This window comes from Pleurodeles waltl, chromosome 4_2 (assembly GCF_031143425.1).
Source record: "Pleurodeles waltl isolate 20211129_DDA chromosome 4_2, aPleWal1.hap1.20221129, whole genome shotgun sequence".
In the NCBI taxonomy this organism is placed as follows: domain Eukaryota; kingdom Metazoa; phylum Chordata; class Amphibia; order Caudata; family Salamandridae; genus Pleurodeles; species Pleurodeles waltl.
In genome coordinates, this window is record NC_090443.1 from 413,363,960 (window position 1) to 413,384,834 (window position 20,875).

Consider the following 20,875-nt stretch of genomic DNA (forward strand, 5'->3'; position numbering starts at 1 on the left):
TAAGGGTGTGAGAGCGAAGTGGAGGCATAAGCTGCATTTCCCTCCCTGCCAGTGACTTATGAGACACCCTCAAGCGTTCAACCCATCTGAATGTAAAGGCTCATACTACACAACCACAGCTTGTTACACTAATCCAGCGAGTGGATAAATTCAGTTTTACATGTAGCACAAGACATCAAAAATCTAAACACACATTCAAGTTTCAAACTACTCCCAATTGCCATGTATCAGAGCTTCCTTGCACTTTTGCCACTCTGTTACAAAATAAAATAAAAATCCAGTAGCGCATCCATTCAAGACATTCAGTCCAATCTCAATACCTTGTTACACCAAGTAAGCATAATTTGGAAGTTGGGTTGTGTGGGGTCAGTCACTGTCTCACAAAACCTTTATGCTAAGTGACCAAGGCATTCAGTATAATATGACAGTGGTAGTTTAAGTTTGCAGATTACAGTTGCATTAGCATCACGTATAAATACCCCAGGTAAGGGAGAATGCGCTTGTAACGCAGCACTACTCTTGCACCACTTAGCATACTCACCACTGCCATCTACTTCTGGCAGAAGGGAGGGTAGCAAGTCTTAGCTTAATGAAGAATATATTTTTCTTCACAGACCGAAGAAAAAAAAAAAGAAAAAAAAGAAGAAAAAGAAGAAAAAAAAAAAGAAGATTCAGAATATTACTGTGCTTGCTAAAACAATGTCTGAGGGCTTCCAGGGTGGGCGTCTGACATCAGAGGGAAGGACAAGGTAACATATGGGTGACGCCATCCAAAAGAAAAAAGGGGGGGGGATATAACAGTACAGGTATAATTCCAGACCTAATCACTGGATGGTGGAATAATGCACAACGTGTAAAGCCACAGCAAAACACCAGTTTATGGCGCTGGGATGCTGCAAAACTGTGCCATCAAGAGCCCGATTTAAAAAAAAAAAAAAAAAAAAAAAAAAAAAAAAACACACCATAGCAGATTATCACAGGGTCAGAGAAGCTCGTTGACCTCTCTGGGGCTACTTTAGGTTACTGTTTGTGTTTTAGAATGTACCCCACTATCCTACAGGGTCTACTGCTGGACAGTCTTGTCCACGGGCATGGGATAGAGCAGAACGAGTTATCGGCGGGAAGAGGACGCACTGGAAGCAGAGGGTGCATTAGGTAAGATTCTAAGAAAGAAGGTGTCTTGGTTTTATCAAGGAAATTCAATCCCTAGAATACGAGAGCTATGTTTTAATGTTTTGCAGATAACAATGGCAGAGCCGCCTTGGAATTCTGCAAACATAGGACTTTGCGCCCCCTAACCTCCCCCGCATCCCTTTTTTTTTAAATTTTTTTTTGTATAAAAAGACATCCCTTACTCTGAATTCTACCTCTCTTGGATTTAGAGTGGCAACAGGTTCTGTGTGCACGTGAATTCCCAGAGATTAAAAGTAAACCCCATACCATTTGACTAGCGCCGATGATTTGCTCAAGGTCGGGTGAGCTTTATTACCGAGAGTGGGCGACAAAGTCGTAAACTGGAATCTGAACGGTCTTCTCCTCCATTATCTCCCTCAAGGTCTTCACGATCAGCTCATTGTCGAAGGCGTCTGAGGAAGAAGCACACAAGGGCCCGCGGTTAGTAAGAGGCAGGCACGGGGTGCACACATACTCTTCTCAAACGTTCCACGCCCTGGGCCACACAACCAGCAACAGACCCAGCCATCAGACTACGGCAGCCTCCATCCGAGCCGAGCAATCACATCACGAACAAGCATCGAAAATCCAGTAACATGGACATTCCTACAGCGTGTAGATCGGGGGTGTATCCACCACAGGTTAATGTCAAACCTATTGGCTTTAGCCAAGCTTGTTCGTCTAGTACCAGTGGGGAGCGAGTGCAGACAAAAGGATCTGAAAAAAATGGATGCGGCATCAAACGAAGCAGTACAGTTTTCTGTGGCATCCATTTTTCAGATGCTATGATTATTGCTCACTCCCGCGCACAGTCTTATTTCAGATAGGACACAGTACATTATGCCTTTCAATAAAAGGAGGCTAAACCTAAACATGTAACAGAACACCGCGACTAAGATACTCCTGAGGGCTGATCCAGGATGGAGTCTGACACGGACTCCAGCCAATGGGTGAAGACTCGAAAGAAGACAATGGTTGCAATAAGGCAGATTCAAAGAACCTTAAAATACAAAAAGCAACGAGTTTGTTTTGTTTGGCGCTTGTGCTAGTCATAGCAAACACAGAAAAACAGCTGCACACACAACGAGGGCTCTTCCAGGTTAGCATGGCACTACTCTCCAACCAGGCCAGTTACTGCAAGCTGCAATGGGCTCCAATATCACCCCTCCGATTTGCCCTAAAGAAAGTTCCAATGCCATACAACCTTGACAGAAAGGGGTTATACGTGCTCTTATGCGTAGTCTCTCGTTTTAAGGACTATGAAGTGCTGTAGAAAAGGTCCAGTACGTTGTGATTGTAAGGGGTGGCATCCCTCTTCCAGGACCCAAAACACTCAGTGGAAGTCACCAAGCTCAAATTTGCTTCACTGGCGAGGTAAGGGGAATTCCCAACCCACTGCAACCATCCTATTGCATCTGGAAGCTTACAAGTGCATGGAAATAGTTCAATACAGAGATTGCAGCCTCTGGCTGATGGCCCAGAATTCCTGCAAGTATTTGTCCAGGCCATTATTCTGCAGCAATTCATGTTTTTTTGCTGTTGGTTACAACCAGTGATTTAAATGGGCAGTACTGTATGGAAAGAAGTGCACTTCTTTATTTTGAAGAAAAGCATAACAGGACTTCTCAGCAGAGGTGCAATACGTTTAACTGCAGTTTGCTGGCACTTCTTAGAAGCAAGTAGGTACATACTCTGGTGTAGGGCACCTGAAAATCTATTTTCCATTTCATGCACTGGTTTCACTTAGTGCACATCACTGGCTCCACTAATTTGTGCTGGTTCAGAATAGTCACTATCATGGGCCCAAAAATACTGCATTAACCTGCCCCAGGAAACATGAATACATTTGCCCTTTCTCCAATCTGTTGATTCTGCAGAAAAGCGAAACTAGGGCACGAGCAGCCAAAACGGAAAATCAGAGTGAGGAAATCAATGAACAGGAAGATCAGCCCTAGAGAAGTGTTTCCCTTAGAAACCTTGAAATAGGTTTTGGGCCATCTTTGTACATTCCACTTGGGACAGGAGATGGAGTGAAAATAATCTGGTTCTACAAGAGCACTGAAGAAGTTTCCGCAAACATGCTGCACTAAAGCTTGGGTGTAACGATAACTGCATACCACTAGGAAAGAATGAAGACTTATCCTAACGCCTTCTGGGAGCTGGAATCTTGGTTCACATCAACACAGACTAGAATCGAATGCCATGTTAATAGCATGGCAAAATATAGATAAGAAAAAAATGGGTCAAGTCAATTAACCTTTTCCGGAAGCAACTGTAAAGGTCAGATGTAGAACGTGGTAGGACAAGGCTTAGCACTGGTTGGCTGGTGTGATCCACACACCCTAAACATTACTACCGCCACCACCATGCCCTCCAACCCCCTTAATAGCTTTCAACCCCCCCTAAATCCTTTAATAGCTTTCTAGGCAAGCCTCAAGAACATGAGCTGGACCACTTAAAACTATTTTACAGCTCAAAATGATTACCAATACAGCACATGAATAATACATGAAATAATGCCGATAAAAAGAAAATAAATACCTCCCTTGCAGAATGTACCACACCCAGACAATCTGAAGAGTTGTAATATAGGAACTATCTGGTGACGCAATACAGTGCACAATGACCGTATCAGAAGAACAATCACTGGGAATGCGGAATGATGGAGTCACCTAACATTTGGTCTCTCCTAACAGACAAGCATAAGCTTACTGGTTGCAAAAGACCTATTGTTGGCTTACCATGAACATACGTGGGCTTACAGCCTGCCCAACGTTTGGCTTTGTCGCACATTTGCTTGCTTCTTATTGATGTCTTGCCTTTACCCCTTCCCTAGAACAGACTCTTTACCATTCTATTGATTGACTCCCGTATGTCCTTCCACTGCTCACATTTAGGGGATTACTTTGGTCTCAGCACTCCATGGCAGTACATGCCTTTTCTTGCTCTCAGCTTTCTTTCTAACTTGCAAAGGGGCACAATATTTGCCCTGGGGAGTGACTGTAGCTCGGGGTACCTAATGTGTTAGCTACATGCGTCTCTTACCGTTTACATGCTGCGAGTGGTACACCATTTGCTCGGCATCTCGGGACTGTGAAAACACCACAGCTGAAATCACGATCCAGCAATGACCCATCCAAAAACATTAAAAACAAGTTTGGAAATGCCCTGGTTTTGTTTATTTTGAGCTAAAGGGACGTGTGTTTTCTTTGACTTTCTATTCATGTACACTTTACCTCGTGATGTGACTGAAGTGCACCACAAGTAAGTTCCAACACACAAGGATACACATCTCAGATTTGAGGCTTGTCACGTGCGTGTTTGCTGTTGCTTTTTTACTGCTGGAGTACGGCTTCCTGAGACTCCCGGGGTCTGTATCTAGCTTCCAGAGCGATATCCGCAGGCCTTTTAGCAGGAGTCCTGCCCTTTATACGCTCCTTACTCGGGGAGTGCACATTTTTAGATGTAACATTAAGCAGCAATCCCTTTTCACGTGAGGGCATTGGAAAAGCCAATTTTTGTGCCATGCAACCCAAATGATGGTAGGTGGTTGGCTAATTATCATGACGTTCCACATCAGAGTTTCCTTCTAGAATGTGAAAGCTTAATTTTAGAATTAATTATTTGGAAAAGAGCAGGTCTTCTGAAATATGTCGCAGCCCAGTTTGGGTGCGTGATTGTTTCCACCCCCAAAACCAGTTCAACTGGTACAGGCCGGGATGGCAGCTATTATAGGAATTTTTGGTACGTGTGTTTTCTCCCATCGCACCTTATTTTCACATCGAACATTTAACCCCATACCCAGGATACTGTGTCTCAAACAGGAGAAGGTCTCTCTACTATGAACACACTACGATTTTAGTATGAGGCATACAAAACATGACCAAAGGGACTTGTTGCCATGGAAGGATTTCAATACCAGTAACACATGATGCACTTTTTTTTTTTACCTTTTCGAAAGAAGCCATTTAAATCAAAGCACAAATGTAAGAATACGCATAACTATTTTTGAGCCCTTTCCAATGCCTGCATTTTAACAGTGCAGCTGTCAAACGGACCTATTGCCCTATTGCTTCCAATACACAGCGTAGGTTTTGGGCCCGTCACTTTCAACCATTGATTTCTATTAATAAAATCTTTATAAATTACATCCTGGCTCAAGCTAATGGAATATTCATCTATTGCCTACTGCCTGTTCGGAGGTATCCGTTGACCTCCACGTAAGTGCTTGCACTGAACTCTGACAGACTACCTTAGAACAATTGCCCCTTTGGTCCATTACTGTTGGCTTCCTCCTGTTATGGCTTACTCGGTTCTTGAACTATTCCCTCCTGCCCTTCCTCATTCCAGCGTCCACTCGTTTGTTCCCCTCAACTAGTCCTGTGTATCTCCACTTCGCCATCCCTTCTTCCCTTGAGCAGTCCTCATTTACATCAACTCATTCTTATGATTGGAGGACTCCTAGCCTTCCACTTCTCATTCATGGGACTACTTTTTCTTAAAGCACTCAATAAGGGTGCATTTTTTTCCTGCTCTTTTTTGTATGCGGTTTGCTCTGATCAAATACTGCCCTTTCAAGCACATTCCATTTTTTTCCCTATGTTAACTTTCTGCCCGCCATACGTTTGATAAGGTGAGCCATACTGACTTTGCCAATGACCGTTTAATAAGTTCAACAAAAATACTACATTCCCAGTATGTGATAAGGTCTCAAACGAGAAACAGTAGTTAGACAAAGGGCAGCTGGGCACAAATCACAGCAGATCCCTTCGGTCACAGTTTTCCTTGTAAAAACCTGCATTCAAAGGGTAAGTCAGGATCAGAGGATGAAGTCGATGAGGCTTACAGTACTGAAAAAAGGTGTGCACCTGGCTACTGGCATTCAGTCCTAACAAGGATACTAAAAGTACCACAAGAGACCCCACAGACAATAGGAAACAAAGGGTGGTAGAATGATGGGCACACTTCATGGCCCACACATGTTTTCTACTTTCATACAGGGAACAAATTGCAGTCTCAGACCAACATACTGCAGCTAGCTCAGTAACTCAAATTCAAAAGAACACCCCAAGACCAATGTACAACATTCAACCTCAACATGGGGGCCTGGATTACTCAAGCAGGTAAATACTTTAGAAACTATCAGGGCAATAGACTGCCTCCAACCCACCTTCCATATGCATTTTTAGGTCAGGGCTGAACATAAAAATAAATAAAATAAAAATAAATAAAATAAAAAAGGATGCTACACGAAGATCGCTAAGGAGTCATAAAATTAACACATTAAAGAGGTAGCATCTGATGAAGGATGTCACAATAGGTTTTAACATACATTAAGATAATTTAAAGCCCTTACTGATGATTATGTAAAATCGGGCTAAGAAGTCAAAAAGTAAAAGGAGGCTTAGAAGGGGCTAAATTAGTGGGCAAATATAAAACAAAGCAGCTAGTTGTCAGACCTGTTTTCCTGCTAGCTTTAGGGTGGTCTTTCTCCAAAACGTTGCCTTACTCCTCCATTTTTGCTTTGTTGGCCTTAGGACTCTGTGCACTCTACCACTGTTTAACAGTGCTAAATGGTGTGCGCTTTACTCTAAACATGGTGAAACTGGGTCCCACTCAATTGGCACATTTAATTTACTTGCAAGCCCCTAGTAAAGTGGTATATCACACACACACACACACACACACTTCCTTTTCCATATCCAAGATCTGGAATAACATCCCCTGCATCAATTAGGAATTTTCCAACAATGCTCAAATTTAGGAACGAGTTAAAGACTCACCTATTTAAAGAACTTTACATCACAATGCTTTAACTGCCCACAACCCAGCTATGTTTACTCAGTAACTTTATGCTGGTCTTTAACCTCTCAGCCGCCTGGCCAGGGTTGCTCTACAGAAACACTATATACATACAAGCAAATAAAAAACACAAACACACACACACACACACCATAGTCCCAAAAAGACTTCAAACATTTCTCCACCTGCAACCACACAATTAAAAACCGACATTACCAGAAATGTTGCTGTGCTTATGGGTAGCGGTGATCACTGAAAACTCCAAATGTCAGTAAGAGAAAAGAAAAACTAAAGGCATGCCAGCACAGGACCACAGATTTTTATGTCTGCAAGCTGAATGGGATTACCTTTAGGGTTCATCCTGGGGAGCTATATCACCACTCTTGGGTATTGCCAAAAACTTAGACAAGGAGCCTCTGGGTCTTCACCCTAAGATATGCAAAGGGTATTCTAAAACCATCTTTAGATAGTTTTCCAGGCAAAAGAAGGAACAGCTTTCCAGGTATTCTATACACTAAAGAATGCCAAAGAACATCATGCTGTCACAGTCAATGCTCATGGAGCTCAGCTTTCACAGTCTGAAAGCTCTAAGCAAACCCAGCATTCCGTAGCCAACCAAAAGGCCATGCATTCCAGTAAGATAATCAAATTCTTCATATATCTTCACTTGCCTAGCAAAGGTCTGTCGCACTCACCTTGTGTACAAGAAAGCTATGCTTTTTCCTATAGTATTAGCCCATACCTAAAAGCGCTAAATTGAGATGTTATGGCAGTGTGCAAGCTTCCTCTGGTTAGGCTTGGATGGTATTGCAGTCACAGGGTTGAATCTTGTGCGGCGGCTCCCACAAAGTATTGTGAAACCTCACAGGAGGGTCGCACAGGGTCCCACTGGAGTACTACGATAATAGTACTTTTGCCCACAATTCAATGTGGCTGGGTCCCTCTAGGTCCTCTCCCCCACACAAATTCCTGAGGGTCAGGGTATCCCTATCATGCCCCTTATATTATTTTTCACACACCCCACACCCCCCAAAGACACGGGGACCAAGTTCCTGAGTCTTGTAAATGTTGCTGCAACATTTTCTTCCTAGTTGCAGGGTGGCCAATAAGATAATTCAGAACTGTGGGACAGGTCCTTCACTACCAAAAAGGCAGCTGGGATAAAAAGCTCTATGACAATTTCAGGGTTTATTTAAAATAATAATAATTAAAAAAAAAAAAAAAAGTTCTGCATGGACTGTTGGTGGAATATGACACAGACAGAAGAAAGACTGGACTTCCCAACCAGAGCAAAAGAATCCGGTAATTTTGCTTAAATAATGTGAATCGGTATCTTTGCAAGTGTTGCATGCATAAGTGCCACCATTGCTTCAGAAAGTAAAATAAAGGTGTGCCTAAAATTGCATGCACATACTTGGCAAATGGTTGATCCAGGAGTCTTTGCATTTTTTAACTTAGGGAAACCCTAACCAAGGAAACCGTAAATCACCAGAGTATCCCTTCTACCAAAGGCCACTTCATACAAGGAGACCGCAATGTACTTTTGTACTTCAAATGATATGCCCCCACTCCCCCCATGTGCAACAGCCTGCAACTAACTCCTGTGCTAACGCCCCTTTATGAACCTCATCTTCCCTCACCACCCACCGCCACCGCCCATCACCACTTATGCGCAGCACTCACCGGGATGGTCGAAGTTGAACTGGCCCTTGAGCGCCTTGGCCTTCTGCTCTGCAGTCAGCACCTTGTAGAAGCTGTCCTGGCTCAGCATCACCACCTGCTTCTGCCGGTGGTCCACCTCGTTCTGGCCCAGCAGCTGCACGATTTTAGAACAGACCGAGGACTGCAAGAGAGAAGAAGCAGGTAGATGAGAGAAACGCACATAATCTAGACATCTGTGACATTCTTGAAAGCATTTCCTTATTCTAGGATCCGGACTCACGTGTTTCTGTGGTGCTCACTTCCAGACCCCCTACAGATCTTTAATGTCCTATGTATGTTGTACCTACATAGTGTGAACCTAGCCAGTCGGCAGAGTATAAGCACCAGTGTTATTACCCATCCTCTAGGTTACTTAAAATCAAGCAGTTAAGAAAGGGACCAGACCAGACAGCTTTCGGACCCTGGGATCAGGAGGGTGCGGACAGACGCCTCAGCCTTCTTACCGGCAGAGCAGTATTCACTATAGTTGTTGGGCCCAAGGGCAAAGGCCAGGTAATGCAGATCAATTGTCAAGAAAGTGGAATTATGGGGAAAATGAGAACATTTCATGAACGACAAAAGTTGAGAAGCAAACCATTCACAGAACCCTATTTCAAACAGCATGCAACTCACAACTGTAATAGAGCTGCCGGTCTCCCCTTTATAAATTTACTAGTAAGACCCAGAGGATAACATGTCAACTAATGGGAGGTTACTGCTCACCGCTGGGGTGCCATGTGTGGTGGTGTACACCGCTACTGCTGGTCCAGAGACCGCAGCTCCAGTGTCAGAGCTCCAAAGCAAAACGGATTACCACAAGCTCCCTCCTCCCCCACCCAACAGCTACCTACCAGTTCCACACCATTCAACGCATCGCAAAAGGCCAACCCAAACTACTGAACATCAGAGAGGGATAATACAAAACAAGCAATGGCAAAGCCAATAGGCCTTGCCTTTGCAAGAGCTACTGACTTTAGCAATGTGTTTAGCCATTATGTACACCAGTATGGCTTCTGTCAGTATGGCTAAACGTTAGTGAGGTGGGTAGACTAGAGTGGAATGGGGTTAGAGTTGGATAGAATGAACTGGGGTAGCTTGGAGTGAAGTAGATTGGGTAGATTATAGACTGGGATAGAGTGAAGCGGGATAGATTGAAGTGGGGTGGACTGGGTGTATTGTAGCGGGGTAGAATGGAATGGAGGGTAGACTGGGGTAAACTAGAGTGGGATGGATTGGAGTAGACTGAATTAAAGTAGATTGGAGTGAGGCAGAGTAGACAGGGGTAGTTTGGAGAAGTGGGGGGGGGGGCAATGGACTGGGGTAGATAGGAGTGGCGAGGGGTAGGGTAGGGTGGAATAGGGTAGAATGAACTGGAATAGAGTGGGTGGATTATGGTAGGTAGATTTAAGTGAAGAGTGGTAGATTGGAGTGTGATAGTTTGGAGTGGGGTAGGTTGGAGTGGCATTGGATAAAATGGTGTGTGGTAGATTGGGGTGGGGTACATTGGGTGGAGTGGGGAAGACTGACTAGATTGGAGTGGAGTTAAGTAGACTGGAGTTGATTTGGAGAGGAGTGAGAGATCGGGGAAGAGTGGAGCAGAGTATATTGAGTGAAGCAGATTGGGTTATTTTGGGTTGGAGTGGGGTGGACTGGAGTGGGGTAGATTGCATTGGAGTTTGATAGATTGCAGCAGAGTCTGGAGTAAATTGAAATAAAGTGGGGTAAATTGGACTGAGTAGAGTGGGGCAGATTGGAGTGGAGTCCGGTAGATTGGAGGAGTGGGGTGGATTGGGGTAGACTTCAGTGAAATAGGTGGGGAACAGTGAAGTTCAGTGGGGTAGATTAAAAGGGAGTGGAGTGGTAGTTTGGGGTGGATTGGAAAGTGGTAGATTGGAGTGGGGGTAGACTGAAGTGACGTGTGGTAGATTTGAGTAGGGTAGTTAGGGGTGGGGTGTATTGGGTTAATGTGGAGTAGGTTGGAGTGGGGTTGACTGGATCGCAGTGGAGTGGATTGGGGTAGAGTGGGGTAGATTGAAAAGGTATAGATTGGAGTGCAGGTAGACTTAGGTGGAGTGGGGGTTGGTAAACTGGGCTGGCGTGTTGGAGTGGTTAGACTAAAAGTGAAGGGTGGGGTAAACTGGGGTACGTTGGAGTGGGACAGATTGAAGTGCAATAGATTAGAGTGGGGTAAGTGGTGTGGAGAGGAGGAGCGTAGAGTTGAGTGGTATGTGTTGTGGAGTGAGTGGCATACACTGGAGTGGCGTGCCAGAGTGGCTTAAAGTGGAGCGGCCTGGCAGAGTGGGAGGACATAGTGGAATGGAGTGGTGTAGTGTGGCGTGGCGTACACATGGTATGTGGGTGCACTGCCATTACAGACAACACCTTTTCAATTGAAATGACCATTACATTTGCACCGACATACAGTTTTACTGCACGCAAATGATGTGTGCAAGTGTCACCTAGTGTATTGATGTGTTTTGATAGTGTTCAAATATTTGTTTCCAACACTTCAGAATTACAAAAAAAAAAAAAAAAAAAAAAAAAAATATGTGCTTCATTTGTACCAATTCTGATATATTCAGAGACATAAGCACAATTCATTTTTTAGTTGTGTGCTAGGGAAAAAAAAAAAAAAAAAAAAATCCTACATAGATACTCAACAGGATTGTCACATAAATTCACTCACTTTGAAGTCAAAGAAAGCAAAGTAAACACTAAGCTGCACCCAGCTACCCCTCCCCCCAAGACATGGCCTGACATTTGACCTCAGGCTTTGAATGCACAGCAAATTGACAAGAACAAGATTTAAAGGCCTGATTACAGAAAGTGAATATGTGGAAGAAAAACGTGAACCAGGGTTGGGCAACGGAAAGGACAAACTCAAGCTGGACAGCCTAAAGCAAATAAAGCCAGCAAACAGAAAGCAAGGAAATGTGAGTTACAAAACCACAAAGCCAATGGTAAGCAATGGGCGGAATGCATTCCAAGGTCAGCTTTCTGAACGTCCAAGAGGTCTTTGGAAAATCAGACAGCTGTGCTGTCTAGTAGGGTTTGATTAAAAAAAAAAAAAAAAAAAAAAAAAAAAAAAAAAAAAGGCACAGCAGAGCTCACTCACTTGCCAAAGCAAGGGTGGGTTCCTGGCTCAAGACTTAATTCACCAGATCACTGTATATAGAGACCAGCTCCTAAGAGCACCGCCAAACTCTAACCCAACAGCTACCTAACACTAGCCCTTCCTTCAACACAGAACAAAAGTCAATAAAACTAGACACAACTGTGGAGGTAATACAAAGAAAGCACAGAAGAAACCACTTACTTGCACATCGTGCCTCAATGCCAAATTCGCAAGCTTACGGTACCAGGTGAGAAATTCACAAGTTAACTCACCCCGCAGCCACTCACCATCTATTCAGCACATGACGACAGATCACCGGAGAAGAAAAACTACCAAGCACATTCATGCCAATGAACCCGATTCAAGCAGGAAACTACCGATTTTTGAAGATAAAAATGGCTGTCTTACGGCTATCTCCAGCCTGAAATTGTCGCTGCTTCAATAGACGTCAATAGTGGAAAAATACATGCTCTCGATCATTTTTTTTTTTTTTTTTTTTAATCTAACTTTCCTATTCCAAAATGCCGGCATGTATGCGAGCATTACACACACAATTACAAAAACAGCAGCAGACCCCACTCTAGCGCTTATAAGGCAGAGCTAGTGGCTCGGCTCAGCCTTAATTCACTAGACTATCTCTGGAACGTCTTTAGCATCGGTCCGATTGATCTGCAGCAGCTCAATCTGGTTGAAAGGTAATTTGCTCTGGGACCAGAGGCAGGTAAGTGGGGACAGAAAGAAGGAAAAATAAAAACACAACAAAGCGTGCGTCACGACAGCGGCTAGCTCTTTATTGTAGCAAATGTTTTCTGTAAGGAATAAATTGGGCAGAGCCCGATCAATGGAAAACAAACATGTTTCCCATCCTTGCTTTCATTGCGTATATACTTCACATTTGCACAAGCTTCCGATACACGTTTTAGTCGCCAGCTTGAACATTTAAACATGGAATAAGTCACTCACTTGAGTCGTGTGCCAAACTTGGAAGCCTTTCCAAACCTCATTTTGATGGCTTTTCCACCTCCGGCGGTTATGCTAACAAGGGGAAAGCTGCGGAAAGGCCTAATGTTCCAGGCTCTCTCTGTGGCCACCACCCTAGCTGCACAAGACCAACGACACATTCAAAGTGGGTGGGCTTGGTGTGCGCACCCCATTGGTAGCCACAGACGTCATGATGCAGCTGGCCCCATTCTCTTCCAAGTCCTGTGCTACTGACTTCCTCGGGTACCTCTAGCCGAGAGTTTCCTTTCTCCCATCCCCTGCTACGGGAAGCTTCTCTGGCCCAAGATGGCGGCAAAGCTAGCCCCAGCCTATACAAATAAAGTTAATTTACAATATCCAAAACATGGCTTCCCCCGACTATTGCGAGAATCCAAGCGAAGGAAAGCGTTCCTGAAATCTTCAACTACACCGCGAACCAGATACATTTTCACCACCTCAGGCAAGGAAGGGAGTGCCTAATTGCAACGGCTGCTCGGACTCCAATATAGCATAATTCTTCCCCTTTCCCGCCACGTTACTTGGCCATAAAGGTACGGTAAACAAACCACTTTCGTTTATAGTATTAAGGGGATGTGTGGTTGCAAAGTGTTAAAAAATAAAATTAAGTCTGAATATCGCTCTTGCTGATAACATATCTAAAATCTGCAGGGTAAGACTCGAACGTGGCAAGGCCTACTCTGCTTCTCGTCTTTCCAAGGTAGAAAAGCTGAGTGCAATTGAATTTGGTAATTACACCAATCATTTCCAAAGCTTGGAAACAGAAACGGAGTCATTAAGCGCTCTTAAAAAACTGTAGGTTATGTGGAACTGGGTCCAAAACTATTCACATGGAAAAAGGAAACTGGTTGCGAGATGCAGATCTTCATAATACTTTGCAAAATATGCTAAACTAAATAATCCTTTCAAATAAAGTGGGTGTGTATTGCAGTACTATACATTTTTTTTTAATTGAAAAGCACTAATTGGAAAACAAAAAAGGTGATCTGCAAAGATAACGAAATATATATGAATTGGTGTGTCACCTTAAGGATGAAAGGATGGTGTACATAGAGTTTTCGTAGTATAAACGGGTCAATGCTACAATTGTCCGCAGTGGAAAAGTGGCAACATATTTTGGCCGTTTACGATTACAGCCTTCTTTGCAACAGTCTTCTTGGGATAAATCTATTTTAGGTCATGGATGATTTTCCCTTGGGGAGTCTTATGGTCCATTATTCACTCTTGATATTCTGGATTCTATTATATAGGGGAGTATTGGCAGAGAATACAAGCGGGATCTCCTCCTTGAAATGCAGGGATAAACTTTTAACTCAGTGAAATGTGGAGTTGTTAAGTATCTCCGGTTTCATACTGGGTCAAATATTCATGCTGCTACAGCCTTATCAGGTGCACATGTACACCTGTCTCAGGTTATTGGCCACCGCATGCAATCTCTGCACAGCATTCTTATAATTAACAGCATTTATAAAAGTAAAGGACATATCATTTGTATAGACATGTATACAGCCTATACAGCCACAAAATGAGCACACCACAAACATACACAAAACTATTTAATACAATTATTTCCTCATTCAAAGCGTTTCTTATTTAGAAGTTTGGATACATGGAAGCCTTGCTGTGATTTTAGCTTCACATGCACAAGTTTCCCTATGGTCATTTATGGATTAAAGTTACAATTTCTTATTTACATTGCCATGTTGCTACTTCAGGGCTCAAAAAGTCTACTTGGCCACACCACTCCTTATGGCAGTCATATTTTATCAGCTTGAGCTATTTTTAGAACCTACTTGCCCCTTCTGGGGAGCTGACAAAGAACAAGTGTTCTGGTTAGTCAGAAATTGAATTAGCAATTAAGATGCCTTTAAATCTTATTCTTGTCACATTTGCTCTGTGTTCAGAGACAGAGGTCAAATGTCAGTTTGTCTTCTAGCAATGCAATTACTTTTCCTTGGGACTGCACAGTTCCAAGGTTCTGTAAGGTGAACTGACTGACCTTTGTGAAATGAGTCTTTCCCTATCAGGTATTTCCTAGCACACAACATTTATATAACTGACTCAACATTTCAAAATATATTTCAGTAGCTGTGAAAGACTGTTTTTGTACTTCTGTCTGATTAATAAAATATTTTAATAGGATGAAAAAGTCAGAACACTTTACTTGGTGATGTGTAAATGATAAATAGGTTTTCTGAAACCCAATTTTTACAGGTTATTGTTGATACATTATATAGTTATCACTAAAGCTGCAAGTTAGTGAAAAAGGTTTTGGACATTTCTTGGAAATCTACTGCCTGTAAATGAGTGCGCTACACATCATGCTTTAGTAATATACTTATTAAAAGTGAGTGTTTAAACAAACCGAGAAACACTCCTGCCCTGATAAAGTGTATTATTAAACTAAGAGCAAATCATGGATTATGTGTAACCTGCAAGTGGGCTAGATTTATTATACATGGAGCAAACGTCTAGTGTATTTACTCAACAAGAGGATTTTTTTATTCGTTTTTTAAAATACAGTACAAATGCCGAACTCCCATTTTAAAGGTGCAATCAAATGTGAGAATGAAGAAAAAGGAGACTATGTAAAATACAATATTTGCCAAGGATCACACAATTTGAGAGCCATTTCCGGGTCCAGTACATTACAGTTAGGTCAAGCAGATTTAAGCTACTCTACCTGCAGTTCTAGTAACATTTTTAAATTATTTTGAGGCCTGTACTTGACATTCTAATAACTATTATACTTGTACACAGTCTGGTACATCTCCAGTTCACTGTGGTCTACTTTCCTCCCCTACCTAGGCCACTTGGCCAGAAAGTCACGCCCGCAACTGAGATACCATTGTCAAGTCCAGTAACAGAATACCAGTTCAGCCTTTACACAATGGACATTAAGGCCATGGAACCAAGAGGCTCACATTGACTGTCTAGTTTTTTTTCTTTATTGTACTCATTGCTTGCCCAAGGGGTAAACACCAGGCTCCCAAGACAGTTCTTTACAGTAGAACAGCTGTACTATACAAACAGTACAAAGCATCTTTGTAGAGCTCGGTTGATGTTGTAATAGGTGGTACTCTCCTTTGGGAAGGAAAAAAGGCTGAAACCTGCCTGGATTCATGCACTTCACACACAAATTGGTGCAGCAAGAACATTACATTGCACTCTTAACACCTTAAAGGGAACATCCTACGAGTGGAACATTCAAAGCTTATTTGAGTTGGTAGTGTGGTTGACATCAGCTACCCACCAGCTTTGTATTTGTTTTGCTATTCTTGTGCAGTTCACACTTTGCTTTACCTGCCACAGGGAGACCGCAAATTCTTGCAGGCCAACATTCACCTTGTGTCCCCCAGATTGTCATGTGTAATATTCAAAGCATGTGCTGGAACAGGGAGGGATCCAGCAGTTTATTGAATCGTATGCGGAATCCAGGACTTTCCCACTGCACCACTGAAAGATTTTAAATGTGTCCCAGTGCAATCTGCTGATACTTCAATACATTCAGCAGCACCAGCAGTTTGTGGGCTTTTTGCGTCCACAACAGCAACTTGGAGGGGGTAGGTCCCTCATGACAGTTCTGGAAGGACGCCTAACACGAATGCTTCACTAAAATGCCTGTCAGCACTCCTTCCCAACCACCCCCCCCCCCAACCCCAAAACCCAGTTCATCCTGGCTTGGAGCTACCTGGAGCTTAATTCAGTGATAGCAAAGCTCTGAAGACTAGAGAGCCCACAAGCTGCCAATGTGGGAAATGCCCAGGCCAGCTAACCCTTAAAGTGTGTACATATGCCTCCGGCTGGTGATGCATTGTCACACTGATAGCTTAGTGATACGCCCTGATGTTATCCAATCTCCAGGTTACAGAGGTGGTCTTCACGCACCAACTCTTTGGTTACGGGGAAACATCTAATTAACTTGAGAGGAAGTTGCAGTACCTAATTATTCCAGATAGACGGGCGACAATTAGCAATTGACCAGAGAATTGTCACTGGCTGAAGGAGGCCACAACGGGAGTTCTTTTTTGACCATACCATATGCAAGAAGACAGGGTGGTAAAAATCCAATCTTGTGCAGAGATGGGAGAACCAGGTTCACATCTGTCAAGTAAGGCTAGATTGACAAGCATCTCTAAACTCCAAGTGGGTTGTCGAGACATACCACTGTGGGCTAGATACAGGGCAAGTCGAGCCCTGGACCTGGAGAGGACATCCCTTGGTGGGTCTTCCTCAACCACTAAATCAGTAGCTGCACAGCTCCTAAGAAGGAGGGCTGAATGAAAACTGCTTCCCCAAATGAGAGCTAAACATTCGTGAGCCCTGCAAGCTACCTTGAGAGGGCCAAAAAAACAGTGTTCTTCCCCACCCCCTCGAAATGAAGGCTATAAGGTCACCATGAACTCTACCCCCTTCATGTAGGCATCCATATGCAAGGCAGCAAGCCGACTTAGGTTTGCCACCAGACGTTGCACCACTGAGGGTCCCTTCCTGGTAGAGGCGGGAAACTAGGTCGACCCTAGTATCCTCATTCCAGTCAGAGGGGACTGGGAAACCGGGGCTGTGCTCACAACCTAGTTTATAGATTTTAGACCAACTACTTTTGCTCTACAGAAAATGCTTGAATTCTCAATATGCGTCATATGACCCCTTTCCACCTCAAGATATGGACAGAGCTCATATTTCCATGTCAGGTAGCTGCTGGGTGGCACTAGGCCAAACAAAAAAAAAAAAAAAAAAAAAAAAAAACACACACTACAACAACACGCAGGCACACAATCTTTTGCTGATGTTTCAGAACACAATGCCAAAAGACTAGCTGTGACATTAAACCGTTCTTGGTCCACACTGGAACACTCAGTGAAGCTGGTTCCACAAGATGGACTGAAAAGCAAGAAGGAACACAAACCGGCCAATGTTGACAAAAATTGAATGTAGGCAGCACCACAGGAAGAAGACATTTAGAGTGTCCCGGAAGACCCACCTGCAATCCACAGGTAGGCCTTCAGCACCTGGTCGGTTGTCTAAATTAATTTAGAGAGTGCCCACAGTGAGTGTATAGGTATGACCAAGAATAAAATGTCGGCTATAATGTGGCAGGGGAATATGGAATGATGCAAGGCATGGTGGGCTCACACAGCCATTCTCTGCTGCTTTAGGATTGGATATGTCCAACTCAGATGACACAGGTCATGGTGGAGCCTGGAACAAAGACGTACTACATGGTGGGGGCATGCCAGTTTCTAACCTGAGTAATGCAGGCCATCTCCATTTTCGTTCTAGACTACACAGCGCATATAGTGGGGCCTCAGCACTTTCGGATCCCGACAGGGTAAAATAACTCGTGTTGAAATAAACATTGAAAATTAAGAACAGGACGTTTAGGTGGGCATAATTCGGTATTTTTCAAACTATTTTTTATCAATTGGGTAAATGAAAGCTTCGCCTAGGATGGGCGCCATCAGAAGTACAAAAGCAACAGTACAAATAGACTTTTGCGGGCAGGTACTACTCTGGGCACAGACTGTCTTTCTAGAAGTCGCAATTCAAGAGTCATTTTAAGGACTAGGGGCCAGATGTAGCAAAGGGTTTTTCCCATTCTGTGGGAATGGGAAAATGTGTTCGTACATATGGCCCTAGGCTTCTACTCGACAAGCTGCTACCATAACTCAGTGTGTTTGAGCACCTGCTGCACAGGTCTGTATACTTAACGGAAGAAAAGTGAAAGCTTCTCTAGCCTTTTTTGTTTTTAATTCCGTTTCTAATTCGAGCTCTGTTTTGCAGACGATGAAATACTAAAAGCATGCCTGCCACGTTCACACTGCCTTTTAGGAGTCTTGGAGAGGGAAAAACTGAGACGCAACTTCACAACGTGACCCGTCATTCCAATCACAAACCTTCACAAGGGTAAACCACACGTTGCAGACCAGACATCTCCAAAGGTGATTATGCCTAGGATCAAACAATGTAGGTTTCAAGTTTCTTAATAAATAGAGGCTGTGAAAAGAAGGATGCACTTTGAAAACCTGGTGATAATGAAATTTATTGAACGTGGGAGATGGAATGTGGAGCATTATGTTGGTCAATGGCTGTGGTGCAGAGAACGGATTAAAACGTACCTCAAGTTGCATGGCTTCTTTTAAAGACTATAGAAGTCTTTAGCACAGGTATGGATCCTAATGGGCAGCCTAGATTAATAATGAAGGCGGAGAATGCCATTTAAGGAACAGCCACAAGCTTTGGCTAAAAGTTAGATATATATTTTAAAAAATTATAAACAAAAAAAACAAAAAAAAAAAAAACACACACTGCCTGTAAATCATTGGCACCTGGCCTGTCCTAACCAAAGAACATAGGCTCTGGCCAAATGAAACGGGATATTTGATGCACCTGACATTTGGTTGCAGAATAGTCGAGTCTCACTCACTCACTGTGAGCGAGGCTCGCATGTTTGGAGATGGATTGAGCTTTCAATCACATTATCCGAATGCTAAACCTTAAGTGGGATATATTCCGGGTGTTGCTATGTGCATGAGGTACTGGGGGCTTTAGAAGCCGGGGGAAACAATCCCACGTGGGAGGATGGCGTTTTTCCAAATGACCCCCCCAACTGAGGTAAAGGATTTTAAACCCCTTACAGCATATGTTGCCTTTGACAGATTATTTAAAATTTTGCATGGACTTTCATGAAACATCATAAAAGACATAATATTAAATGGCGAAATCAATGAGTCCACTTTAATGTGCTGCTAATATATGCAGGTCCTACGAGAATTTCTAAGGCGAGAAAAAAATAGCAAAATCGTTTTTCGATATAGAAGGCGTAGACGAGCTAGAGAAATGAATGTGGCAAAGTGTGTGCTTATTCAGTCTTATTTTTAGAGGTTAATTAACCCCTCATGCATCCCAATGGAAGAACTTCACGGAAGGTGAACTAAGAAATTTAAGAAGCAAAAAGCAAGTGTTGAAATGACAATACTCCTCTGGGTGGAGCTAAAGTCGTCTGTTTTAGGTCGATATAAAAAATAAAAAAAAGGAAGAATTGAAACAATGTCACAATATGTCTAGCAGATTGCTGCCCCCTTAAACCAGACCTAATACAAAAGTAGGGGAGGGAGGAAACTAGAGCTCTAATATCCGGTTCCCGCTTGATGCAGTGCGCTAAACCATATTCCCAGGCGTTGTTCAACGAAGAAATCTGAATACAATACCAGGCGTTGCCCTTGAGGTGCTGGCCGGTTGGGCTGCGGTTGTGGGCACACGAGGAAGCAGAGAAATAGTTTGACCAGACGCGTAGCGGAAGGTAAACATGCCAGCTGAATACGTGGCGAGCAAGGTAAAACAAGAAATCTTAGCAGGCAAGCAGAAAGAGGGGGACTAAAATAAAACAAACAATCGTTGGGGAGGGGTGGAACATATGTTTTTTCCTATTGACTTCTACTGAAGTGGGGACAATTTCTTGAGGGCCAAAGCGAAATAAAAAAATAAAAAAATCTCCTGGTTTTGGGGAGGAGATATGGCGTTAAGAGGCAAAGTTGTCAAATTTTGGAACTGGAGAAGGCCCCGGTGTCTACCGTGCCGTGATTCTGCTCAGATCTCTTAATCTCCAAATGCCAACTGCAGAATGACCTTGTGTAATGCAATGTGGTGTACAAGTAAAGCACTGGTTCCCAACCTTTTCACTTATGTGGACCCCTCCCTCCCCTTTTTCATTACTGGAACACGGGGACCCCCACTGAGTCATTACTGAGAGCCAGGATCCCCGGTCTAAACATTTGATGGTTTGAAACGCAAAACAATTCACCCCAAAAAAAATATATACATATACATATATATATATATATATATATATATACACACACACATAAACAAGTCTTTTTTAACACATACACAAATAACACATTTTATTTAATTTACAAATATATATATAAATAATTTTAATAGGAAGGTTGTGGTTTTTCTAAATTCTATTGAAGCCACATACCGTCCATGCTATATTCTAATGCACCTGCACTGCTCCCATGAATCAATCTAAGGATATTAATTCAAGTTTTAGCCTCCTGTTTCAAATTCCTTGACGTGTAT

The 20,875-nt window shown here is 43.1% G+C and overlaps 1 protein-coding gene across 2 annotated transcripts in view; it reads right to left on the minus strand.

Annotated features, from left to right (window-relative positions):
- Window positions 1-20,875, minus strand: part of LOC138292822 (uridine-cytidine kinase 2) — a 102,282-nt gene that overhangs the window by 23,601 nt on the left and 57,806 nt on the right. For both annotated transcript variants that reach the window (XM_069231618.1, XM_069231619.1), the window contains exons 2-3: window positions 8,659-8,818; window positions 1,490-1,586 (exon numbers count right to left, since the gene is read on the minus strand). In XM_069231618.1, the coding sequence (XP_069087719.1) occupies window positions 1,490-1,586; window positions 8,659-8,818 (257 nt within the window). The remainder of the gene's footprint in view (window positions 1-1,489; window positions 1,587-8,658; window positions 8,819-20,875) is intronic.